At 38.6% G+C, this 24,634-nt stretch overlaps 1 protein-coding gene across 1 annotated transcript; it reads right to left on the bottom strand.

Moving 5' to 3' along the window:
• Positions 1 to 207: 207 nt before the first annotated feature.
• LOC130874720 (pyrin and HIN domain-containing protein 1-like) lies at positions 208 to 23,036 on the bottom strand. The gene is made up of 7 exons (XM_057770165.1): positions 22,951 to 23,036; positions 8,302 to 8,586; positions 6,848 to 6,984; positions 4,947 to 5,096; positions 3,437 to 3,853; positions 2,288 to 2,473; positions 208 to 935 (listed from the first exon to the last, which is right to left on the bottom strand). The coding sequence occupies exons 2-7, from the start codon at positions 8,564 to 8,566 to the stop codon at positions 915 to 917; spliced, it is 1,176 nt and encodes a 391-aa protein (XP_057626148.1). The 5' UTR covers positions 8,567 to 8,586; positions 22,951 to 23,036; the 3' UTR covers positions 208 to 914.
• Between the last annotated feature and the right edge of the window lie 1,598 nt (positions 23,037 to 24,634).

The raw sequence follows: 24,634 nt of genomic DNA, 5'->3' as shown, positions 1-24,634 counted from the left end.
ACATTGAGTATAGCTTGAGCAAAGGAGACCTCAAGGTCATTCCCAGAAAGACTTGTTTCCTAGTACAAGGCCACTCCTACTCTAACAAAGCTATACTTCCTAATAGTGTCACTACTTTTGGGGGTCATTTTCTTTAAAACCACCAGAGATGTCTCCCAATTCCGGTTGTCCCTCCCTCTATCCTCCCCCCACCTGGACAAATGCCCTATACCACAAGCACATTTGCACAACAGCTTTATTTATAATAGCCAGATACTGAAATAACCGAGATGTCCCTCAACCAAAGAATGGTACAGTTACACAAGAGAGTGTTACCCAGCTGTTAAAAACAATGACATCATGACATTTTTGGCAAATGGATGGAACTAGAAAAGATCATTCTGAGTAAGGTAACCTCGACACAGAAAGACAAACATGGTATGTAGTCACTTTTAAGTAGATATTAATCATAAAGCAAAGGATAGCCATTCTATAATCTATAGACCCAGAGAAGCCAAGTATCAAGGAAAGCTCAAGGGCATAAAACACGAACTTCACTGTGGATGGGAAATAGAACAGACATCCTATTGTAGATGGGGAGTGGGGAGAGGAACGAACAGGAATGATCGAGTTTTTAAAGCAAGTAACAAATGGATGAAATTGCAGAAGTACTTGATTCAGAGTAAAAAGCTTTCCTTCTTTTCAACGTATAAGCATTATAAAATCAAATAATCTGATTAAAATGCAAAAAATGGAAAAAGGATAAAATTAAAATCATTATTTCCTGGAGCAAAGAACTGACTTTTATCTGTTACACATATGATCTTTATCTGTAGTTGGAACTAGATCTTATCTCTATAAACATCAGAGGTGTCCAAGTCTCCACAGTGAAAACTCATGGTTTCATAATTGAAGCAAGATAGGGTGGTTGTTTCTCATTTCTCAGCCTTGATGACCTTGAAGAAGAAAGTGATGAGGTCAGATTGGTTTTGATAATGCTGGCCACACCCTCCCCCTTTACTCACACTGTCTTGTCTCTAGGAGCTACCCCTCGTTTCTCACATTGCCAGCTTCTTTAAATAATTTTTCTGCCCCTGCAGTCAGATTTTTGATCTTTGCTTGAGACTGCAACATGAGCTCTTTCCTCCTACCCAGTATGAGTGAAGGTGGAAAAGCATGCGGTGTCATGGAGCATCGGAAGAGAAGGAGGCACAACACCTAATGACAAGGGTTGCATGGTGTGATCTCACTGGGCAGGAGGGCAGGAAGACTGTGCAAAATGCGTGCCTGGTGCCGCAGCTGTGAGGAGGGTTGAGAATGGTGACAATGGTCCTGAGACCTGGGGACTCTAATAACAAGACTGTATGACTCAGCAGGTCAGCTCCTATAGTTCATCTGTTTCCACTACAATCTTAGACTGGCTTTACTATACAAGGAATCCTGCTGAGATGTGTGCATCAGAGGGACAAGAGCATGGATTCTGGTTTCTTTGTGCTCTAATTTGCTCCAGGTGTCCTTTTAAGAATACATGTAGGGCTGGAGAGATGGCTCAGTGGTTAAGAGCATTGCCTGCTCTTCCAAAGGTCCTGAGTTCAATTCCCTGCAACCACATGGTGGCTCACAACCATCTGTAAAGAGGTCTGGCGCCCTCTTCTGGCCTTTAGTCATACAGATAGAATATTGTATACATAATAAATAAATAAATAAATAAATAAATATTTTAAAAAAAAAGAATACATGTGCTGCGAGTTCTGCTGATGAACCTCAGCAATGGACATGATTTTTATGGTGTAGATTAGGATCATTAGTTTCTTCATGTCATTAGTCAATTTGAAAAACCACAGAGCCAGAATGTGATACATATCTCTTAATCAAAGTCGCATACTTCGATTATGAGATAATAATCTCTCTGCTTTAATAAATTCAATATTTTCATTAATTAACTTAGGACAAAATAGCTAGTTGTTTTGGAACTGGGCTGGCTTAGAACTCATTGTGGGGACCAGGCTAGCCTCCAACTCACAGAGATCCATCCATCTACCTCAGTCCCCTGAGTGGTGGAATTAAGAGGGAGAGTCCCTATGCCCTACCAATAACATAATGGCTTTTGAGAATCTTTGTGAATTTCCATCATTTTCTATGATTAAAATGATCATAATTTAAAGGACAGAAAGGGATGTTTACATATATTAATTGAAAACTTTCTTCCTTTTACCTGTTAAATTATCTATGCAATACCTGCAGTGGTTTTACTATGATATTAAAAACATGATTCCTGGGAAGGAGGATGTTCCCCTAGAGCACATACCTTCATGTTACTGTGCCTCATAGATTTCAGGTACACTTTACCCTCATCTGTTAATTCAAAGCACATGAGTCTAACTTTATTTCCTGGATTACAGTTAACACTGGTCAGTCGTCCATAGACCATCACTTCCATCATCCCTGTGTTATCTTGGATTTCATAGCAAATGCAGTCCTTTGTTTCATTTTTCTGTAAAAGAAAGTTAATACTCATCTTCTGAGAAATGGCCAGACACTGTCATGTCATGAGAAGTAAAGGGGGTGGGCAGAATCTTGGCTCGGGCAGGAAAAATGGAGCTGTCAGTTTAGACCTGTGGGGCAAAACAGCTTCAGATATTTTGCATTGCCAATCCCGATATGTAAACCTTTTTTAAGGTTTAATATTGACTGTGGTGGCTTATCTTGACTGTCAACATGACCATATCTGGAGTCAACAAAAACTCAAGCAGTTGGATACATAAGTAGGGGATTATTCTTGATTGGATCATTTGAGGTGGCAAGACGGATCCTAAGTTCAGATCACTTGAGGTCAGGAGACCCAGTTTTAAATCTGGGCCACCCCTGATGGAAGCATAAAAAAAAGGACCCAGAAGAAAGAAGCTTTTGCCTTTGACCTGCTTAACCCCACTCTCATGGACAGCTTCAACAATTCTGCTGCTGAGACATTCCTTTGCTGTTACTATTCCTAACAGGTAGAAAGAAAGAACCCAGCTTTTTCAACCTGGTGCATTCTGGGCAGAAGAGTATACTTTGGTTTGTATTCTGGTTGTTATACAATACACTCTATCTTCCACCGATCTTTCAACTCTCCTTCACCATCAAATTCTCAATAAATTGGAGGTGAGGAACTCAAAGAAACAAAATCTTAACGATACGAGTGTTAATGTAAATGTCCATGCATAGTAAAAATGGTATTACTTGAAAAATGTCAGAGTCTCGGTGAATCTCTTTCTAAAACAATTTTCTTCATGGTACCCTGAGAAGTATATTGAGACTGCTTTTCACACTTAAAGACAGGAAACCCTAGTCCCCAACACTGATCAAGGAGGCCTTTAGTTTTGGCATGCAGTAAGTTAACCATTATCATCTTGCAAGGTAAGACTGAAAATCTGAGATTGCATGAGACATTTTACAGAATAATGTGGTGGCTTACCTTATTTACCATAAACACTCCATTCACAAATATTCCTCTTCTTTTGGAGTAAAGATAATTGATTTTAGGTGTTGCATTGGCTCTTTGTCTCAGGGTAGTTGGGATATTCATTGACTGGTTACCATTTACCTCTGACACACTGGTGGCACTGTATATATTTATGAACCCATTGCGACCAAAGTAATTTGAGATGGTAATGACCTTGTTGGGGATGAACTTCTTTTTCAGAACAATATCAAACACCTTCACTCTGAAGAATTCAGTCTCAGTGGCCACTGTGGCATGGAACATCCTTTTCCCTCTTCTCAGGTCATACGTGAATGGTTCTGTTGCTTTTAACACCATCACTTTTTTGGGATCTGGGTGTTGACCATTTCCCTCAGAAGGTTGCTCAGGTACAGTCTTTAGTCTTGGTTTCTGCATATAACGCATAAAGCAAAAAATAAATGGTACAATTAAAACAGCTAATTGTGTAGAATGAAAGAAAAGTCTAAATAACAGCTGGAATGGTATAACTTAGTTCATGGAGATATAGGTAATAATGGCAGCTTGTACTAATCATACGTAGTAGAGAAGCGGATTTTTATGTGCATCTCTCTAGTCTTGGCAAATGAAGCTAAGGTACCCTAGGTAGTAACTCACAATAAGATAGCAGCAGCTTAAGAAAAGTACACAGGACTTAAGGAGCAACTCTCATATGCTTCCTTTAGAAATGAAGGAAGTTTAGTTGCAGGTGTCTTTAGTATTCTCTGCAGGTCCAGAAAAGACTAGAAACAGTCTAAAAATCATACTCACACAGGATTATCTTTATAAACTTCATGGATTGTTTCACATAATAAAATCATTTACATCGATATTCATTGCTTGTCAGTTCAACATATATTAAATATTATGTTAAATATTTTAAAAACTTATTTCTTCCCATGTATATGAATGTAAGAATGTTTGCATATGTGTGAGCTGAGGAGGTTGGAGGACATTCTATGGTGACAGTTTTTGCTTTACACCTGTCTGAGACAGGTTTTTTTTTTATCCTGTTTACTGCTGATTTTACTTGTTAGTTTTTGTTGACTTGACACAAAGTAGAATTACCAGAAAGAGGGAAATGAGAAATTTTCTCCATTAGATTTGCTCTGGAGCCTGTCCATAGGACAATTTTTTTGTTGTTGGTATTATTAATGATTGATGGGGGAAGGCCCAACTCTCTGTGGGTGGTGCCACTTCAGGCAGATGTTCCTATATTATATGAGAAAACAAGCTGAGCAAGTCAGGAAGAACAAGTTAGTAAGCAATGTTCTTTCATGGTCTCTTCTCAATCCCTTCCTTCAGGTTTCTGACTTGGTTTCCCTCAATGATGGAAGCTTAAGCCAAAATACTTCCTTTCCTTCTCAAGTTACTTTTGTTCAGAATGTTTCATCACAGCAACAGAAAGAGGGTTAGGATAGGGATGAATGAGCTAGTTGAAAGTTGTAGCAATCTCCATCATTATATTGTGAAAACAGAACATTACCTTGGCTAGAAACACTCCAGGGGCTTGGGTACTGCTAGATGCTGAGGTTAGAGGCACTTGGAAAGTTTGGACCCCACGAGATGTTGTTTCTGGAGATACTTGAGTGGCTTGGTCCCTCTTAGAAGAAGTTGCTGGAGCTAGCCGGGGAGCCTGGACAATATAGGAGGAATGGATGGTACCAGAGGGCTCAGGAGGCTGTTAAAGGCTATTACTTCAGACACCTAAGGAGTCTGTCAAGCATGTGAGATGGTTTGGGAGGCCCCTGAGGCATTTGCAACAGTTCAGTATTTCTGGAGGTATCCATTTAAAGTCTTTTAACTGACTTCTAGCAACTCTAGTTATATTAAACTACTGATTTAGTCTGTTGAGATCAAAATCATTTCAAATGGTATACCCTCTCAAGAAAAAAGATTTATCTTAACTGAGGCTTAGACATAAGCATTTGATAATATGGTGAGTGTTTAATCATATGATGGAACTGTCGTCTTTTGTGGATTTGTTTCCCCTTCTCTCAGTGATCAACTTCTTTTTCTCTTGATTACCGTTCATTTTCTCTTTCCCTTTTTCTGTTGGAAACTACACCCCGAGTCTTGTGTATGCTAAGCTGTTCTCTCCTTTCCTATTGAGCTTTATTCTGAACCCACAGTTGTAGTAATAAGAGTGGCGGGACTGCGTCCCCGGCACCTGGCCGCCCCCATGGCTAGTTTATGCCCCGAAATAATTACATAGAAACTGTATTCTTTTAAACACTGCCTGGCCCATTAGTTCCAGCCTCTTTTTTTTTTTTTTTTTTTTTTTTTTTTTTTTTTTTTTGGTTTTTCGAGACAGGGTTTCTCTGTGGTTTTGGAGCCTGTCCTGGAACTAGCTCTTGTAGACCAGGCTGGTCTCGAACTCACAGAGATCCGCCTGCCTCTGCCTCCCGTAGTTCCAGCCTCTTATTGGCTAATTCTCACATCTCGATTAGCCCATTTCTAATAATCTGTGTAACGGTGGCTTACCAGGAAAGATCTTAACCTGCATCTGTCTGGAGTGGGAGAATCATGGCGACTGCCTGACTCGGCTTCTTTCTCCCAGCATTCTGTTCAGTCTACTCCGCCCATCTAAGGGCTGGCCTATCAAAGGCCAAGCAGTTCTTTATTAATTAACCAATTAAAGCAACAGATAGGTGACATCCCACATCACACAGTCATGGTTTTCAATGTTAGGTGAAGCACAGTAACTTTAACACCAAAAGAATCAACATATCATCCTTGAGAACAACATCTTCTGGACAGCGAATCAGGTCGAATTGCCTCATACAGAAATAAACATTTCATTTACATCACTTTTCTGTGCATCTCTGTAGTGTCAGAAGAACAGGACGACATTTAGAAAGCCTGAGTTGAGGTTTGACGTTATTTCAGCGACTTTGAAATGCTATGTCCTTTGACTGACTACTCTTTCGGTAATGGTTGAAAGAAGAACACTGATTTATTTATTTATTTTTATTTATTTACTTATAACACTGATTTAACATGCTTTATATTTCTTTACTGTGCCTGTTTGGGTGGATGTACCACTGAGGCCATGTGGAGGTCAGAAGACATTTCATGGGGGTTAGTTCTCTTGCTCTAACATGTGGGGTCTGGGAATTTAACACAAGTCATCAGTAAGATACTAAGCACCTTTACCTGCTGGGGCATCTTGTTTGCCTGAGAAATGATTTTTTATTCCCATCACAGAGAATTACACGATACGAATTAAAGAATGCAGTAGTCCTGACCAGTGAGTCTCAAACTGGTTACTCTAAACCTCCATTTTTACTAGATCCTATGATGAGATAGACAAATAAAATGTCTACACAATGGTAAAAAAGGGGAGAAACCTTGGCAGATTTTCCTTTGGAAACTTAGCCAACATACCTGTGAGTTCCGTGTACTCCTGCCTGATCCTGGTTTTGAATCTTCATGTATGGTGGGTATTGGTTGAGAAGTACTGGGTTCATCTCTCCTGTGTCTTTTCGCCTCACTTATGCTTTTCTCTGTCTGTTTCCTTTTAGCTGAAGCAGGAAGAAAACGCAGTAAACTCAGAGATGCTGGTCTGAGACAGCTGGAGTTCACGGAGTACTGTTTGCTCTCTGCTCCTGCTTAGCTCACTGTGCTTGTCTACCTCTGCTTTGGAAGCTTGAAGGGGCCCCAAGGTGGCCCCCACAGGACTGTCTCAGGTACGGTTCTCTCTAGGTGTGATGGACACAGTCTTTCCATCCTGGGGACTCCTGTGTCCATCAGTCAAGTCCTACCCCAACTCTCTTATCCTAGTCTGTTTTTTACTAATTTAAAGTTTAGGATGGCGAAGACGGTTCATTGGGTAAAGCCTTTGCCCTGCAAGCATGGAGACTCGAATTCAGCGATCTGGTGGCAACTTAGAATCCCAGGCTGGGCAGACTGATGTAGACATATTCTAGCTTGCCATTTAGCTGAAAATGAGAGCCTCATGTTCAATAAGAGACCCTTCCTTAATAACAGGAGAGAGAGCAATAGATGAAGACACAGTGTTGACCTCTGTCCTCTAAATGCTTGTGTAATGATAATCACTGACAAACCATCTTCTGTAGGCGATCACTCTGGTTTAGAGAACCATTGAAAGAAATGATCTTATTTGTGACATGACAAAATGTTTATATTTGCTTTGACTTCCTACATTTTGTTTCTGTTTGGTTTTATCTATTAATTTGTTAATTGTTTGTTTGTGTGTTTGTTTTGATACAGAGTCTAGCTACACAGACCAGACTGGTCTTAAACTCACTATCTTCCTGTTTCAGCCTCCTGATCACTAGGATCATAAATGGGAGTCTCTATGCAAAAATTAGTAATTTCTTTTTCTTTCTTTTTTTCTTTTAAGCCTGATGACTTTATGAAATAGAATTACTTCCTATCTCTGGGAGGTAGACATTCATTTAATTATTGAGTATGTTTTTATTTGTTTGTTTTGTTTATTTTATTTTTTGAATAGATAATGTTGAGTATCTTAGTGGAGCATTAGTACTTATTGATTTAAATATTTTTTTAAAATATTCCTATCTTTATTTTATAGTTTTCTCATCTTTATACAGTAGAAGAAGGTCTTGTCTCTTTCAACAACTTCTGCATTTTTATTTGCCCTAATGCCCTCAAAGATATTCAACCCCCAAACAGAATTCTTTGTCAGAAGGAAGTTTTATAAGTTATTAATATGTTTGTCATGTGAAATGTTGTCATTCTATAGACCCTGAGTCACACACTGTGAAAGGCTATGTCAGTTATGATCACTACACAGAGCTAGCATGCTGTTGGAGAAGTTGAAGAAAAGATGGGCATCCAGTGTGCTCCCATATTACCTTTTGCCTTCTCTCTTTTGAGTTCATCAGCAAGGTCTTCAAGGTCTGGAATCTCTTTATACAGTTCTATCAGTGTGTCTATTCCAGCATCTTTTGGAAACTTGTCCTCCATCAAGTCAGCGATCTTACTTCTGTCATAACCATATTGTGCTTTTCTATTTAGTTTTAGTTCTTTGCTCAACAAGGACTTAACTATTTTAAAATTATGGTCACTGATACCCTTTAGTCCTGACAGAAGGACAATTTTCTTGTAGTCATTCACCATTTCTCAAACTGCAGGTGAGCCTAAATTAGAAGAAGAGTATACAGAATTACACACATTCACAGACAGTTTCAAAACCAAGATACTTCTGGGTGAGGGAATGACCAGTGCCACAGTGGCCATTGTTGCATTTATGAGAAATAGAGTTAATGACCAGATGTGCCACTTTACAAAATGAGTGTAGACCTAATCTGATGAAAATAAGTCTAGAAAATTCTTCCCTGTTAACAATAGTTTCTGACCCAGGTCTGCCATGGTTTTTGATGGATGAAAGTGGAAATAAAAAATTGCCACAGCATTTAGAGTATGGGTTATGAGTGTTGTCTTAGGGTTTCTGTTGCTGTAAAGAGACACTATGACCATGGCAACTCTTATAAAGGAATCTATTTAATTGGGGCATGCTTAAAGTTTCAGAGATTCATCCATCATCATGGTGAGGAGCATGGCAGCATTTGGGGAGGCATAGTGCTGGAGAAACAGCTGAAAGTTCTACATCTTGATCCACAGGCATCAGGAAAAACAGCCACTGTACCTGGCTTGCTTGGTCTTTTGAAAGCTCAAAGCCTACCCCCAGTGACATACTTTTCACAACAAGGCCCCACATCTCTTCCAACAAGGCCACACCTTCCAATCCTGGTGACCAGACATCCAAATCTATGAGCTTATGGGGACCATTCTCATTTACACCACCACAAGTGCTGAAATTCTAAATCTTCTTCTTTCTAATATTTACTGATGTTGTAGTCTATCTCTGGATATCTGCCAGTGGGTTCCAGACTCTTCTCACACTCTTGGCTGAAGTGCCTTATGTACAAAGGGGCTGTGTCTTCTTACCGTGCATGAATATTGATTGGCTACAACACAATGGCCCTTGCTGGCGGCACTGACACTTGTCCACTTGGCTCTAAACATCTCTCACTGGCATTCTGCTTCCCATGGTGTTGAATGCTGGTCTCAAGGTCCTCTGTGCCCATATGACTGTTACTGTGCTGAACATATACATACTTTTTAGAGTCAGGTCACAGAATTTATTGGATAAGATTATGTCAATAGTTGTTCGTTTCTCTTATATTTTGATATCAAGTGTCAGATTTATTTGTTCATTGAGTCTTATAAGCCATGATTATGATCAGTTTAAATCTTCCAAGTTCCTCAATTTGTTAAATAACAAAAAAACTTGTCCCTTAAAATACCTTTGGAGGCCTTGAATGATTGTCTTTGTATTCGTTTCTTTATACCTAGTATGGGATGCTGTAGGGTTACGATCTTCTGTCACTTTTCCTGCTTTGGGATGTAGATAATTAGAGTCTCATTGTCATTCTCACATTTCTTCCTGTCTGCCTCCCCATGGTAAATTTTAAGAAGAAGAAAAAAAAGAGACTTGTCTTCTGGAAACTTCCAAAAATGCCTGAAAAAAACGGTCTCATGAGTTTGGAGCTGATTAGCCATTTGTGTATTTCCTTGGTGACTTAGTATATGGATGGATTCCAAGTTAGCTTAAATCATTTGGTTAGGAATTATTTGGGTTAGGAATTATGTTTAATTATGGGTCATTTGTATTAATAATTATGTTTTGTATATCTTTTGTATAATGGGAATGTTACATTTCCAGGTCTATTCACTGATTTCCTTTTGAGAAGAGTTAAGCACCATCTAGTTGAAAAGGCCAATACAGTGAAGGAAAATCCATCTAGTAACATGTGACAGTTAAGATGATTAAAGATATCAAAGAAAGTGAGCACTCTGTAAACCCTCAGACCTGAAGACTACTGTTTTAAGGGTTCTATTGCTGTGATCAAACAATGACCAAAAACAACCCTGTGAGGAAAGGGTTACAGTCTCCAGATTCTTACCTTAAAATCCTGCCCTAATTTCACTTAATGATAGAGTATGGTGTGGAAGTTAAGCCAAAGTAAGCTCTTTCCTCCTTAGCTCATAGAAGAGTGCTACTTACTGGCTTAGTCCCCATGGCTTGTTCAGCCTGCTTTGTTATAGCACCCAGGACTACCAGCCCACGGATGGCACTGTTGACAGTGAATTGGGCCCTCCACATCAATCACTGATCAAGAAAATACTCTACAGGCATACCCAAGGGCCAGTTGGATAGGGACATTTTCTCAGTTAAGGTCCTGTTTTACAAAAACGACTCTAGTTTTTGCCAAGCTGACTTGAAACTAGCCATCACAGCTAGATCACCTGTAAAGATTCAAGGAAGAGATTAGAATTCACTATCAACAGCAATTTACCTTAAGCAATAGTGTATGGACTTTATATACACTGTTCCATTATGTCATAAACCAAAAGGTTTTAAAAGTGTTAAGTTTTAAACTGGTGGCACACGCCTTTAATTCCAGCACTCAGGAGGCAGAGGCAGGTAGATCTCTGTGAGTTCAAGGCCAGTCAGCTCTACAAAGTAAGTTCCAGGACAATCAAGACTACACAGAGAAACACCATCTCAAAAAACAAACAAAACAACAACACCAAAAAAACCAAAAAAGTATGAAGTTTTAATTTGTTTAATGATTTGTGAAAAAACACATCATCTCCAAAAGATAATGATATGTGATACAGAAGGAATGAGTATTTTGTATACTTTGTGTGCAATCCACTTACATGTGAACCATAATGCTTTGTTGTTGAACTACTGCCTTGATTTGGTGGTACTGATCCCAATCTCAATGAAGTTTCCAGTAATATAGTATTTAGGAAACAGGCATTAATATCCATCTGTAGATATCATACACTGGATGGGAAAATACATCCAGAAAAACACAGAAAATACAGTCCCACTGGCATAAGTTGATGTTTTCAACTTGCCATGAATTAAAAACAAAAAAGGAAAAAAACTGTTGCTAGTATCTTAACCTAGATAAAATGAAAAATAAGACATTCTCAAAGTATATTGTCTGATACTATAAACCTTAGTAGTTTCAAAAGCCAGAAACACAGAAAAAGATATTAGAATTAATTGCAAGAAAGCAATAAGTGAAGTTGAGAGTACCTCAGGGTAAAGACTGAACAGAATCACAGGCTTTGCTGGTCTTGCCTCTGCCTCACAAGCAAAACTCTGATCAAAGGGAGGAGAAACAAGGATATACAGCTCGTGGCAGGGGTGGGGGTGGGGGGCTGACGCCGAGGATGAAATGGTTCACTAATGGTTTCATCTTAATCTGTAAAGCGTAACTTCTAAAGAAAAGGTAAGACAGAGAATACAGACATGTCAGAAATGAAATAACTATAGCAAGAGCAAGGAAAGGAAAAACAAAGAAGGTATTAATTATCATCCTGAATATAAATGCCATAGTCAGTTAAGTAAATGCTTTTGTTAACTTTTATTTAAGATATGTAGCTATTGTTAAGTCAATGATAATCAAGCTATGATCTGTAGAACGACAAAGGATAGTTATAAAGGACTAGAGCTGTGGTTCTCAATCTTCCTAATGCTGTGACCCTTTAATACAGTTCCTCATGTGGTGACCCACAGCCTTAAAGTTATTTTCATTGCTGCTTCATAACTGTAATGAATTATAATGTAAATATCTGGTATGTAGGATATCTGTGAAAGTGTCTTTCAAACCTCCACAGGAGTACTAACCCACAGGTTGAGAAACTCTGGATTACAGTGAAGAGATAACTCTCCTTAGGAAAGGGCTATAGATTTGATAATTATGGGTGGATGGATGGATGGATGGATGGATGGATGGATGGATGGAGTGGAGAGGGGGAGGGGAGAAGGAATTGTGCAAGGGAATATGGGGAGAGACACCTAAAATTAAGGGCCATTTGTGTTGCCAAGATGAGCAGCAAGTGGGCCGCGTCCCGCCCAGTTCCTGGCCACCTGGCTAATCCCCAAAATAATTACGTGGAAACTGTATTGATTTAAACACTGCCTGGCCCATTATGTCTAGCCTCTTCTTGGCTAACTCTCACATCTTAATTAACCCATTTCTAATAATCTGTATATCACCACGTGACTGTGGCTTACCCGGATGAGTCTAACCACGTCTGTCTTGGAGAGGAAAGCCATTGGTTAAATAAAGAGACTGCCTTGGCCTTTTGATAGGACAGCAGCTTAGATAGGTGGAGTAGAAATAAATGATTTATCTAATATTAATACTATAGACCAGAATTTCATGGTGCATTTAGCAATATATTTCTCAACTGCTAAATGTAAAAAAAATAAGGAAAGCTTTGTGCAGTGATTTAGAAAGCTTAGCAACATAATTGATAAACTTAGTAAGACACCCAATATTCCTATAATTTTGAAATCAACATTTAAGAGCTTCTATTCAAGTACACATGAGGTACTCTGGCATGGTATATAGATTCTTCAAAATATTCTGTAAGTCACCCCCTTACATCCTACCATCAGAAAGTGAAAAGAAAAACCAAACAGCCAAACCAAGTATCTCAAGTTGACACAAACTAACAATGACTGAAATACCATCTTTATCATACAGAAGAGAATATAGAATGTGCTTATGAGATTGTTAAAACAGTATGTGTTTACATATCATGAATCTGACCATCTTTCCACTGCATATGCCTGTTGGTTGTCATGCCATATAGGGCTGAGATACTAGAAAATTCCATTCTATGTCTAGAGGTGTTTTTCACTCATGGTATTTTTTTCTTGTCACTATCTTGACTTTGCCCCAGGCAGTCACCCCAGTCAGCAGCTAACCATGAACTCCTGATCCAAGTTAACTAACACCTTCCTCTTGCCATTTGCTCAGGCTTACACTTAGGAAGTTTAACAAATGATCTGAAATATGCAAAATGCATTTTTCTTGGCTCATTCCTCTGTAGTGGAGGAATAAATATGTCTGCCATCTTCCTGAGTGAACCCTCCCAACCCAACTACTCTAGGTTCATTGCTGACTGGAGCTACCTCCCCTCCCCCAGAATAACTAGCAAGGTTTCCCCCTCTGTTCTTGTGATTTTCACAGAAGTAACAAATGTCTACAGAAAGCAGGTAGAACTCACGTTGCTGGAAGTTTCTTCAGAGGTGTCAGGACTCTGAGCTCTTCTACAGGGTAGGATGCAAGGTTTCTCCTCACCTATTCTCTCTCTTCCTCTCTGTAGAGTTTGTCGAAGGGGCAGTTGTTGTGTGTGTGTGTGCGTGCCTGTGTGTGTGTGCGTGTGTGTGTGCGTGTGTATGTGCATTTGAGAAGCTAAGCTAATACATCTCTTGAGCACTGGAGAATGCAATCTACAGAAATTCAAGGTTAGACTACTTCATGGTCTGAGCCTTCCTGAGTGAGTCAAGCCGTGTTGTTTTGTAGATAGAGAAGAAGAAACCACAAACCTCCACCCAGCAGCGTTCATAGCTTTCGATTTCCTCAGATTCTGAAACTCAGCAGTTTCTTCCTGTATCCCTTTTAGTTACCGTGAAAAGCCAGAGACCGTTACACTTCACTGTTTTTTTTTTTCTTTTTTTTCTTACAAATCTTATAGGTCCAAAAGGAAAAGCTGACTCACCAGGCCACTTCTTTCTTTCCTGCTCAGGATGAGGCTGCAACAGGCGAAGAACTTGGCCATGTCAGTTTGTCAGCTGCACTTGAATGTGTTTGAAAGAAAACCTGAGGTACAATCACTTTTGGCTTTAGCACACCATGCAGCAGTCTCTCCTTTGTTAATTCCCAGGCCTTGAACGTTCAGACTATAATGTTGCTATGAATATACCACCTGAACCTCCAATCAAGAAAAAGCACTGTGGCATCATCCTTCCTTTTGCCTGTAATGAAGTCTGCCCTTTTCAGCGATAAAGGTAATCACTATGGGAAAACGACTTCCTTCTGGTCAAAAGAATCTGATTTCCACCTCTGGTCCTTGGTAGAGACTGATAGTCTAACTAGTTCCGATGTTTAGAGCACTACATACTATTACTGCCATTCTTAAAATTCATCCGGGTCTACTATCTTCATCTGGGAGAATGGTCTTCAGGCCGAGCTGAAGAGAAGCTAAGGAGATGGCCTTATCCCCTAAATGAAATAACAAACCTGCACTTCCTAGATGTCCACTCACGAACCACTTACAGAGCTTGTTCCACATAACACAACTGAGCTGACTCACTGCTCCAAGTTCAACATTAAAAATCACACATTTCCCTTTTCTTGCTTTCTTTTTCTTTCTGATACTGTCTCGATACCTAACCAGGTTTACTTGAAAATCTGGGAGTTCTCGTTTTCTCTGAAGCCTGCCTCCCCTACGGCTATGTTGCTGCTCCCTGGCCTCCACTACCAACCATGCTTACATGAACCTTAACACAGAAAGGCATGGCTCTCCCTCTTAATCTTGCCACTGCAGGCATTTACTGAGATTATACCTTTTATGCCTCATAGAAGGCGGTTGGACAACAGGCTGTCTACAACAACATCAGCAAAAATAACAGCAGTAGGTTCTGCTCTTACAGGGCCTATCACCTCTCCAGCCATAGATGGAGTTTTGAACAGGTGTACTGTACCAGACATAGATACCTTCCTGTGTTCCAGAACTCAGATACTTCCAGAAAGACATTGATTAGCCCTATAACATTTGTGACAATATTATACTGGTTATTCTAGTGTGTGAACAATAAAAAAGTACAGTAGTTCTGCTGGCCTTTCCTACTACTTTGAGCAAAATAATGATAAAGCATAGGTTGGGGCTGGACAGCAGAGTATGTCTTCATGTAGACGTTAGGGTGATACAAACCAGGTCTTACCTACTACGCACAGGAAGATTTGGCGCTATTATTCCATTTTCATGACATAATATACAGGGAATATGTGAGTAGATGAAAATCCATATTTATTGTACTTACTTGTCTCTGCACATATCTATTATGGACAAGACATAGTATCTTTGTCTACTTTGTGTTTTCATACTCTAAATTCATAGACATAATGGTTTAAAAATAAAATATATTGATTCTTGTAGTCTTGGAAGTTGGGAAACAATTTGATGATGCTATCTTGCTGTATACATGTCAACAATGTTTGGGGGCTGGGTAAGGCATTTCTCAAGTTGTTGGCATCTTAATTAATTGAAACATAAGCTCACGTAAATTGCAAATAGCAGGAAAACCTTAGTCAAAGCCAAGCAACAGTATAGATGGGAAAGCAACATGTTGTCAGGAAGAATGATAGACTGTATTTGGGAAGATGCTCAAGTGACCAAATTTTTGTTTGGGGATTACTTAAAGGTAATATAAAGTATTTTCAATTAAAAGTAACTTCAGGTAACTTTAAAGTATTTTAAAGAATAATAAAGAAAAAGATGTCGTGAAGTCAACAGAAAGTTGAGGGGGGAGGTGGTGATACCTGAAGTGTGGGAGGCAGGAAAGTGTTAGGTGGAAGTGATGTAAACACAGTAGTTATACAGAATTCACAAAACAATAAAAAAGAATAAGGAAAAGATGGCGTTTCGTAACATTAAGAGATGACTTATGTGCCTTGGTTTTCTAAGTTTTTATATATGACTTTTTCTGTACTTAGATCTTTATGAACATCCTTTCTGTCGTGTCCAGGTTTTTAGAAGGACTTTTGCGAAGCTCCCATAACTGAATCAGAATTGACCATCATCTTGTATGAGCCCTGATGACCCCGAAGAAAAAAATAATGAAGTTGTGTAAGTTGTGAAATAGTTGTCCACAAACATCTGTCTTTATCTGTATTGACTGTAAGCATGACTCATTCATGTCTCTTTTCTCATTCTTGCCTCACCTTGGATTTTACCCAGGGAATCAGCTTTCTTCCTTTGCTTTGAACTATGGAAGTAACTATTCACTCCTACACAGCTTGAAGACAGCTGGCAGATTAGGGTATGGTTGTCACTGAGCCACAGGACAGAGGAGAGGGCTACAGTACCTAAGACAAGAGTTGAGTGGGAGGTTCTCATTGAGCTGGAGGGTGGGAGGAAAGTACAGAAAGCATGTCTGTGTGGGGAATGTTTGAATGATGGTTCAGAGAGCTAAGGAGATGCAACTTATTTGAGAAATGAAAGACGTTAGGAGCAAATATTCTTGCTATTCACTGCTGGTATAGTACAGACCAAAATAAATAAATAAATAAAGTCAGATCACATTAGATTATCTTCAAAATAAATGAAGTAATCATAAAGTTTTGAAGATAATAAAATAATTTAGGAGATGGAGAGATGGCTCAGGGGTTAAGAGCACTGACTGCTCTTCCAGGGGTCCTGGGTTCAATTTCCAGTACCCACATGGAAGCTCACAACTGTAACTCCAGGATCGAACACCCTCACACCGACATGTATATAGGCAAAATACCAATACAATAAAAATAAATTAAAAAATAAGAGCTGGCTTTAAACGTATAAGATTTAAAAATTTTAAATGCACTATTAGTTGATTTAATGGCAATTCAAGGTACATTATGTAACTTTAAAAGCATCTGGAAAAGAAAGATATGTGCCATGTGATTAAATCTTGTAGGAAAATGCTGTTCTGCATTATGTTCAACAAAAGGCAAAATTAAAAAGGAATAGATACTGCAGTGTGACATTTGAGAATAATTCAGATAGTTAAAGCTTGTTTTTAGATTTTTTTTGTATGTGGCTATTTTCCCACATTATAAAAAATGGTGTTATCAGCTCAATTCAAAATAAATAATAATAACGGGTGGTTGATTCTGATTGGCTATGCCATGTGTTTTTATATTCCTTTTACCCTAACATAACACTTTCTTTATACATGTAGGAAAAATTAGAAATGACAGCCAAAATAAAACAAAGATAAATGAATAACTAATTGTATTCTAGATAAAACACAGTTGGCTAGGTGCTCAATGAATCATAGATTTTAGTACATGAGTATTAAATTGAACTTAGGGCATGATCTCAAAATATATATTTAATAAAAATTAGTGATTTAGGTAAATAAAAGAATATATATCATCCAGTAAATCATCACCCTGTATGGTGTTGCTGGAAGCACTTGAGAACCCTGGATACAACAGGAAGATTCTAGAGGCACTGGAAGAGCCTGGGAATGGCAGGAGGGTAAGTTAAAGGTGCCCTGAAAGAATGGACTGTCCAGTCAGAGTGCCATGGAATAGGGATGTGGATCAATTGGTAGAGTTCCCGAGTAGCATTCACAAAACCCAGTCAAGACTCACTCACACATATGACAAGACTCAAGTCTTTTAAATGGTCATGTTTTAATTATGGTTAAACAAAACTACCACATACACAGGAAACATTTGTATATAAGGTGATAAATCTATTTAGGAATTTTAAATATGCTTTTTTAAACTTCCAAGTGATTAAAATTTTGAGATTCTTAATTCTGCTCCAGAAGTAACAGGTAAGCCAGGTGGTGGTGGCACATGCCTTAATACCAGCATTTGGGAGCCAGAGGCAGGTGGATCTCTGTGAGTTTGAGGCCAGCCTGGTCTACAAAGTGAGTGTCAGAACAGGCTCCAAAGCTACACAGAGAAACCCTGTCTCAAAAAACAAAAAGCAAAACAAAACAAAACAAAAAAGACAAAAGAAAGCAAAAGTAACAGGTAAGTTACTCAAAAACTCAAAAGCACTTGCAAATAATTGTGATGTCTGTCATTTCTGGTTTATTTTTGTATATTGATGATCCCTTGTGGGTCAAGTCTGATAAAATACAAAACTTAGAAAATAGCTTCACCACACTGCTGTCATCCAAACTAAAATTTCATCAAGGATAATGCATGTTTATAATTATATTGGGAGCACAAGTAATTAGATATGTCGAGTGATGCTTATTTCAAATAAAGTTACTGTAATTGTTAAAAAAAATTGCACATTGGTCACCTAGAGAGTCCTGATACATGGTTATCATACGTTAAGAAAACCATACTTTGCAAATTGTGACCTGGGTATTAAAAAATATATATATCTGATTAATCATCATGTTAATTAACCAATGGATGAGAAGACTTTTATTCAAGATTATGATTATTGTAATTATATTAAGAAGGCATCTGATTGGGAACAGGAAGGTGTTACTTTTGGTGAGGTAATAGCTGGAAGGGTTTGCTGAAGTCTCAGAGCGGTCTGTGCTGGTTTCTGATAAGGTTAAAAACTCAGTCATTAACTCAAATTGCTTCTTTTTTACAGTATCACTTGAATTTTTACTTGAATTCTTCCTTTTATGAATGAAAAAGGGCTTAAATATCTTAATTCTGGTTAGTCCAGCCACACAAAACAATATATCTTTTTCCTTTTTATCTTTTTGTAGAGAATCTTTACTCCCCATTTTTCTCTGGATGGCAGCACATCCTCAGATGCTCACACCATCTATGCTCCAGCTATCCTAGGAATACAAACTTCAGTCTGCAGTTATTTATTAGAATTGTGTTCTCATGTCAGTTCACAGTCATGGGCATCATTTGGCATTTTCACATGTTTGTGTCATTGCACTGCTCTCTTTCACCTGGTCCTTTCCCCACTACCTTCTCCCTCTTCCTGTATTTCTCTGGCTGACTCCCTTCATCCCTCAAACTTCTCACTTCTGCTTTCTTAACATGTGTACATCTCTAGGTCTCCCCTTCCTTGAGATCTCTTCCTCCTCTCTCATGTTCCGCTTTCTAGTTTCATGAACTAAACACACACACACACACACACACACACACACACACACACACACACACACACACTGTCCTGTCATCAATTAAAGTTCAGAGGACACTTTCATGTCTCGGGCTAAAGAATGAGGTCTGTGTGTGTTACGCACTGACTTCAGAAAGCTCTATCATGTACAACTACTAGTTTTTAATTTGTTTGTTTTGTTCTTATAAAGAATGTTTCTAGGCTATTATGGTTATAGTTTACTAAAACTGTCTCGTTCTAATCAAGATAATAGACAAATTGTTTCTAGATACATGTTCTCTAACACCATAAATCTACAGCAATAGCAGAAATATTTCTTTGACCTTTTGTTAGAGATTGTTAGAAAGAATGTAAAATCTTAAACTAACATCACCAGTCACATCCATGGGAAAATTAAATGGAAATGTCATTTTCTGTAGGCACTCTGTCTTCAGAGTTCATCCCCTGTTGTACTATTAGTGGTGAGGACAATCTGGGTAAGAGTACAGCTCAGATTTTGAGTTAGAAGTCACATTAGATAACAGTGATTTAGTTTTTACTCTGACGCCCCCTTCTGTGGAGTTGTACAAGCTTTCTCTTGCTCACCACCCCAGTGATTGGCTTCAAAGCTTCAGGTTACAGATAAGCACAGGTATCATATCAGAACACAGTAATAGGTGAAATAAAAAGGAATAAAAAGGTGGGGTTATGGCAGGAGTTGGTCACTGTAGGAGTGACGTGGCTCATCTACAGTGTCTTCTCACCTGGGGCAGGCCACTTTTCATTTGCTATTACTGTTTAACAGGAATAAAGCTAACCCTGAATTAATTACAATAAAGTAAATGCTAGGATAAAGGAGTAGAATCTTGTCTGCTCTTCTCAGAAGGGTGTTTCAATGAGGAACAGTGTGAGGATCAGCTAGCCTGGCACCTCAGTGTTGATTGGTTGATTGGTTACTGAAGAGACAGTAGTGATGAATTTGAAAACAGGGGAAGAACATGTGTCAAAACAGCTCCTGGAATGTGTATAGAACAGTGGAACTAAACTTACAAGCAACAGAAAAAGGGATTAGAAGAAACTAGAGAGTAGGGATGGACATGCTCTTGTGTTTATCTCTGCCTGTCTATCCCAGCTTTTCCACTCGGGGCCGAAACAAGAAAGAATACTGGTGAGGTCAGAAACCAACCTAAATGCATCCTTTCTTAAGAGCAAATACTCTGCTCTACACTGAGATCTTGATACATACACTTGATAACTTAATGACCGATTTAATTATACGATGAAGTGGGTAGAAAACGGAATCAGCAAGGAGCTTTTCAAAGGTTATGGTTATTCTGGTGATATGCTTTGGGGCAGCACCAGCACTGGGGAGAGGATGGTGGGACCTTCTTTGAGGATCTTCTGGGAAGTGATGGAGTCTTGCAAGGAGTCTGGTGACAGTCCTCCTATTTTGGGGTGTTAGTGGCTGAAAGTCTCACAGTCAGCTGCTTCTCCTGGGCAAGCTCTCTGTGTCTTCTGTGCCCCTATAACTGTCACTTTGATGAACACCAGTGTATTTCCTAGTGTCAAGACACATTTACTAGGTGGAATTATGTCAACAGTTGTTTGTTTTTTCTCGTTTTAGGCTTGATTTACTTAACTCACAGAGACAGTTTTCTATCTACAAGTCATGCTTAAACCCTGCTAAAGTCTGTATCAATTGTAAATACAACAGGTTTAAAATTTGAAAGATTTGACATGTTTTATGACTTGTGACAAGTATACCCAAAATATAACTGAAGGCTGTTGATACATTTTATGAATCTGACCTACATGTGAGCATCCATGTTTTGTTGTAGAAATACTATTGCTTTAGGTTTTGACCTAATAATTGCATTCAAAATATACAGGAATAAATCTGTCAAATTTTGGATACTAGAATGTATTCGGTTCCACTGGTATAAAAAGGTGTCAGTGCTAAACATCATTCAAATTGAGTTTATTTAGCTTAGGGAAAAATGGCTCTGCATAGGAAATCCTCACAAATATTCCCCAGCACCCAGATCCCCAGTAGCTTTTGAATGGTCAGACCCATGTAGAAACAGTCACTGCAAGTATAAGAAGAAATCAGTGAGGAAAGCTGAGAAATACTTCAAACCAAAGGCTGAGCAGAGTGAAAAACAAGGTTGGTTAGGTGTGCCTCTGCTTCAAAAGTGAAGCCCTGGTCAAAGACAGGAGGAGCAGGAAGAATACCAATATGGTTGACAGACAGTAGAAAGAAGACATAGAGTTTACTAATTTATTTATCTCAAAATGTAAGGAGAAAATACCATAAGGTGAAAGGGAAAATATTGCAACCAAAACAAAAGCAACAAAATTACAATGTTATCAGCCTATGTATGAAGGGACTAGCCAGCCACTAAAATTTTAAATTTAATTTTTGTTACCTTGTAAAGATATGTACCTATCACAAAATTATAGAATTGTACTTTATATTGAAAAGACACTAAACTGGACTATGGATTTATTCCATATACCAGCACATTGTGTTTCTTATGGCTCATGTTCATTCGCCACTCAAAAATAGTGCTCTGGAATGTATTTTTTCCCATATGTACACACATGTGGACACGCCCACTCACATATATGCATCCTGGAAATTCCATTTGTGTGTGTGAGAGAGAGCACACAAACTAATTTGAAAGAGACATAAGAAAAAGCAAACACCGTGTCGTGGTTGATTCAGCTTTGTGTCTCTCAACTACTAAATGGACAAAGTGAAAAGAGCTGCAAAGATTTAGAAAGTTTATCAATATAACTGATAAACTTGGGAAGATTCATCTACTATGGTAACAGCCCTCAAAGCAGAATCAAAAGTGTTGTGTTCAAGTTCACATGAAAGGCTATACCAGACTGCACATGAAGCCTGTAACATATTCCAAAAGTATGGAAAATAATAGAAATTTATTTCAAATTAACTCTAACTCTTCCTTATATCTTTCTTTAAGAAAATAAAAACACTAATTTACCAAAACAATGAACTCTCTAGTTGATGGAAATTTTCTCTTGCAGTGATTGAAATGCTGCTTTTTATACCTTGAGTACCTATCAGGGAGCAAAGCAGATTATTAAAAGTGCTTATAAAATCATTAAAGCACCATCTGAGTAGCTGCTTTTGCTGACTTGGGACATTTTCTACTGCACAAACACATCCATCACCTCTCATGCTATGTAATATTGGAACACTAGAGAGTTCATCTTCATATCTAGATATATTTTTCACTAAATAATTTTTCTTGTAATTCTTTCATGTCACTATTCCAATCATTTACCCTGTTGATCACCACAGCCAACAAGTTCCTTCTAACTCTCCAGCCAAGGTAACTAAGGACTTCTCATTTTTCATTTACTAATACTTACACTTATTTTATGGGTTGGAGAAATGGCTCAGTGATTAAAAGCATAGACTGCTCTTCCAGAGTACCTGAGTTCAATTCTCAGCAATACATGGTTTCTCTTAACAATCTTCCCACACCAGGATGCCCTCTTCTGTCATGTAGATAGAGCAGGCACATATAAAAATAAATCTTAAAAAGTTATCTTATTGTCTGCAGTGATCAAGATGTAGTTTTGTTGACTCCAGCCTTGCTAAGGGTGAAATAATATGTCTGCCATCTTCTTTAGTGAAGCATTAGAATCTAGCTGCTGTGGATTCATTGCTCGGAAAGCAGCGGGCACAAGCCCTGCTCTTTCTACTCTCCTCTGAGGGAAGCAGCACTGATATTCCCCATGCCACTGTGGGTTCCACAGAGCTCTCAACTCTACATAGCAGGGGCAGGATTCACCTTCTCAGAAAGTTCTTCAGCAGTGTCCAGACCCCAGTTCATCTGCAAGGCAAGAAGCAGGGCTGGTTTCATTTGAGTAAGAAGATAAATCTCTCATATTGGACAGGAGTGTTGCAATCCTTCAACTGCCAAGAACATGAAGTATTTTTAAAGATGGGAAGAATGACAATGGTCCAAGTTTTCACTTCACTTCAAGTTGAGCAACTTTGAATGTCTTGCATTCTTTTATTCCCAGGAGAGGAGGGTTGCAAAAATAAGGCCTCCTCCCAATGTTCTTAGCTTTAGATTTCCCCAGATAGCAAGACTGAGTTGTTTCCATGTTCAGAAACAGCTATGGTATCTTCCCAATACCTGCACTGTAATATGTAATCTCATGTGGTGTATATATGTAATCTAATGATTATATCTCAATCTTATGGGCACATGTATCTATGGATGGTCTGGAAGACAACTTCCATTAAGTTCTATAATTTTGGTATCTATGAAAACATGCTGAAATATGCTTCATAATTAGATCTCTTGTTCCACAAGGATTGTAAGACACTTAGAACCCTGTTTTACTTCTTTAACTTAGACTAACATAAGAAAATAACAATTTCTCCCTAGTCTAAGTCAAGCTACACATAGTTAGCTCATTTATAATCACAGAGCAAATTCAAACTAGACTGAATGTCTCTATAAATGGACCATAAGTTAAAACCTTTACAGATATTCATAAGGACAGAGTCACAGATGTATAACCAAGGTTATTAACACAAAACAACTTAAAATGCTATGCCAATACTTCCCTTACTCAAAGTCTGGCTGATAAGGACCTATACCTTGCAAATACACATCAGCAGCCTTTTTCACCAAGCACTGTACCCGCTGGCCTCAGGTCACAGCTTGTATACTAGGGACCTTGAGGCTGGTTGTTGCCACGGTTACTCAGTCCCCTCAGATGGAGCCTATGTAACTTTTTTTTATTACAAAAAATTGCTGTTAAATGTACATATAAGCTATGGAGAATCAGGGAAGATTAGAATAAAGTGAATAAAGAGAATTAGAGTTTAAGAAGAATAAAGAGTGTGACCCTCAGATCATATATGTGTGTCTTTTATAGATAAGAAATTTTTCTATGATCCCCTTACTTTGAAAAATTCTATTTATAACCTATGAGTAGTTCTGGGGGCTGGACTTCCCTGTTGTGTTATGTAGCATAGTTACTTTTGGTTTAAGCACTTACTAAAGAATTCTTTCATTCATTAAAAGTTCTCCCACCCACAAAAATAACCTGAGAAGGATTTCATCACACACTTGCAAATCTAATGATGGATAAGTGGGAAGGAATTAGCTGCCCTCTGGACAAGAGCTTCACTGCTTTCCTTCAGTGGGTAAGTTAGTGATTCCTTAGCATTTCTGTACTATTTGTGGTATTTATGGATAAATCCAGCAGGTACAGTGGACCTATGTAATAACAGCATGGAAGCCTTGACAGCTGTGACAAAGCATCAGGGACCTGAAAGGACTGCTATCCTAGTTTTTTTTCTGTCAAGGAGAGTGGGGAATCTCTGGTGTCTCCTGCAATTTGAGACACAGAACAAATGGTGACAGGCAGTAGATGGTGGAGAGATCACCCCAGCTGATGTGCAAGCGGGATTGTGTTCTTGGGGGTGTTATCATTCTGCATGTTAGAGTTGTATGC

This window comes from Chionomys nivalis, chromosome 5 (assembly GCF_950005125.1).
Source record: "Chionomys nivalis chromosome 5, mChiNiv1.1, whole genome shotgun sequence".
NCBI lineage: Eukaryota > Metazoa > Chordata > Mammalia > Rodentia > Cricetidae > Chionomys > Chionomys nivalis.
The sequence above is the reverse complement of the archived record's forward strand: the minus strand, read 5'-3'. Positions and strand labels throughout refer to the sequence as shown.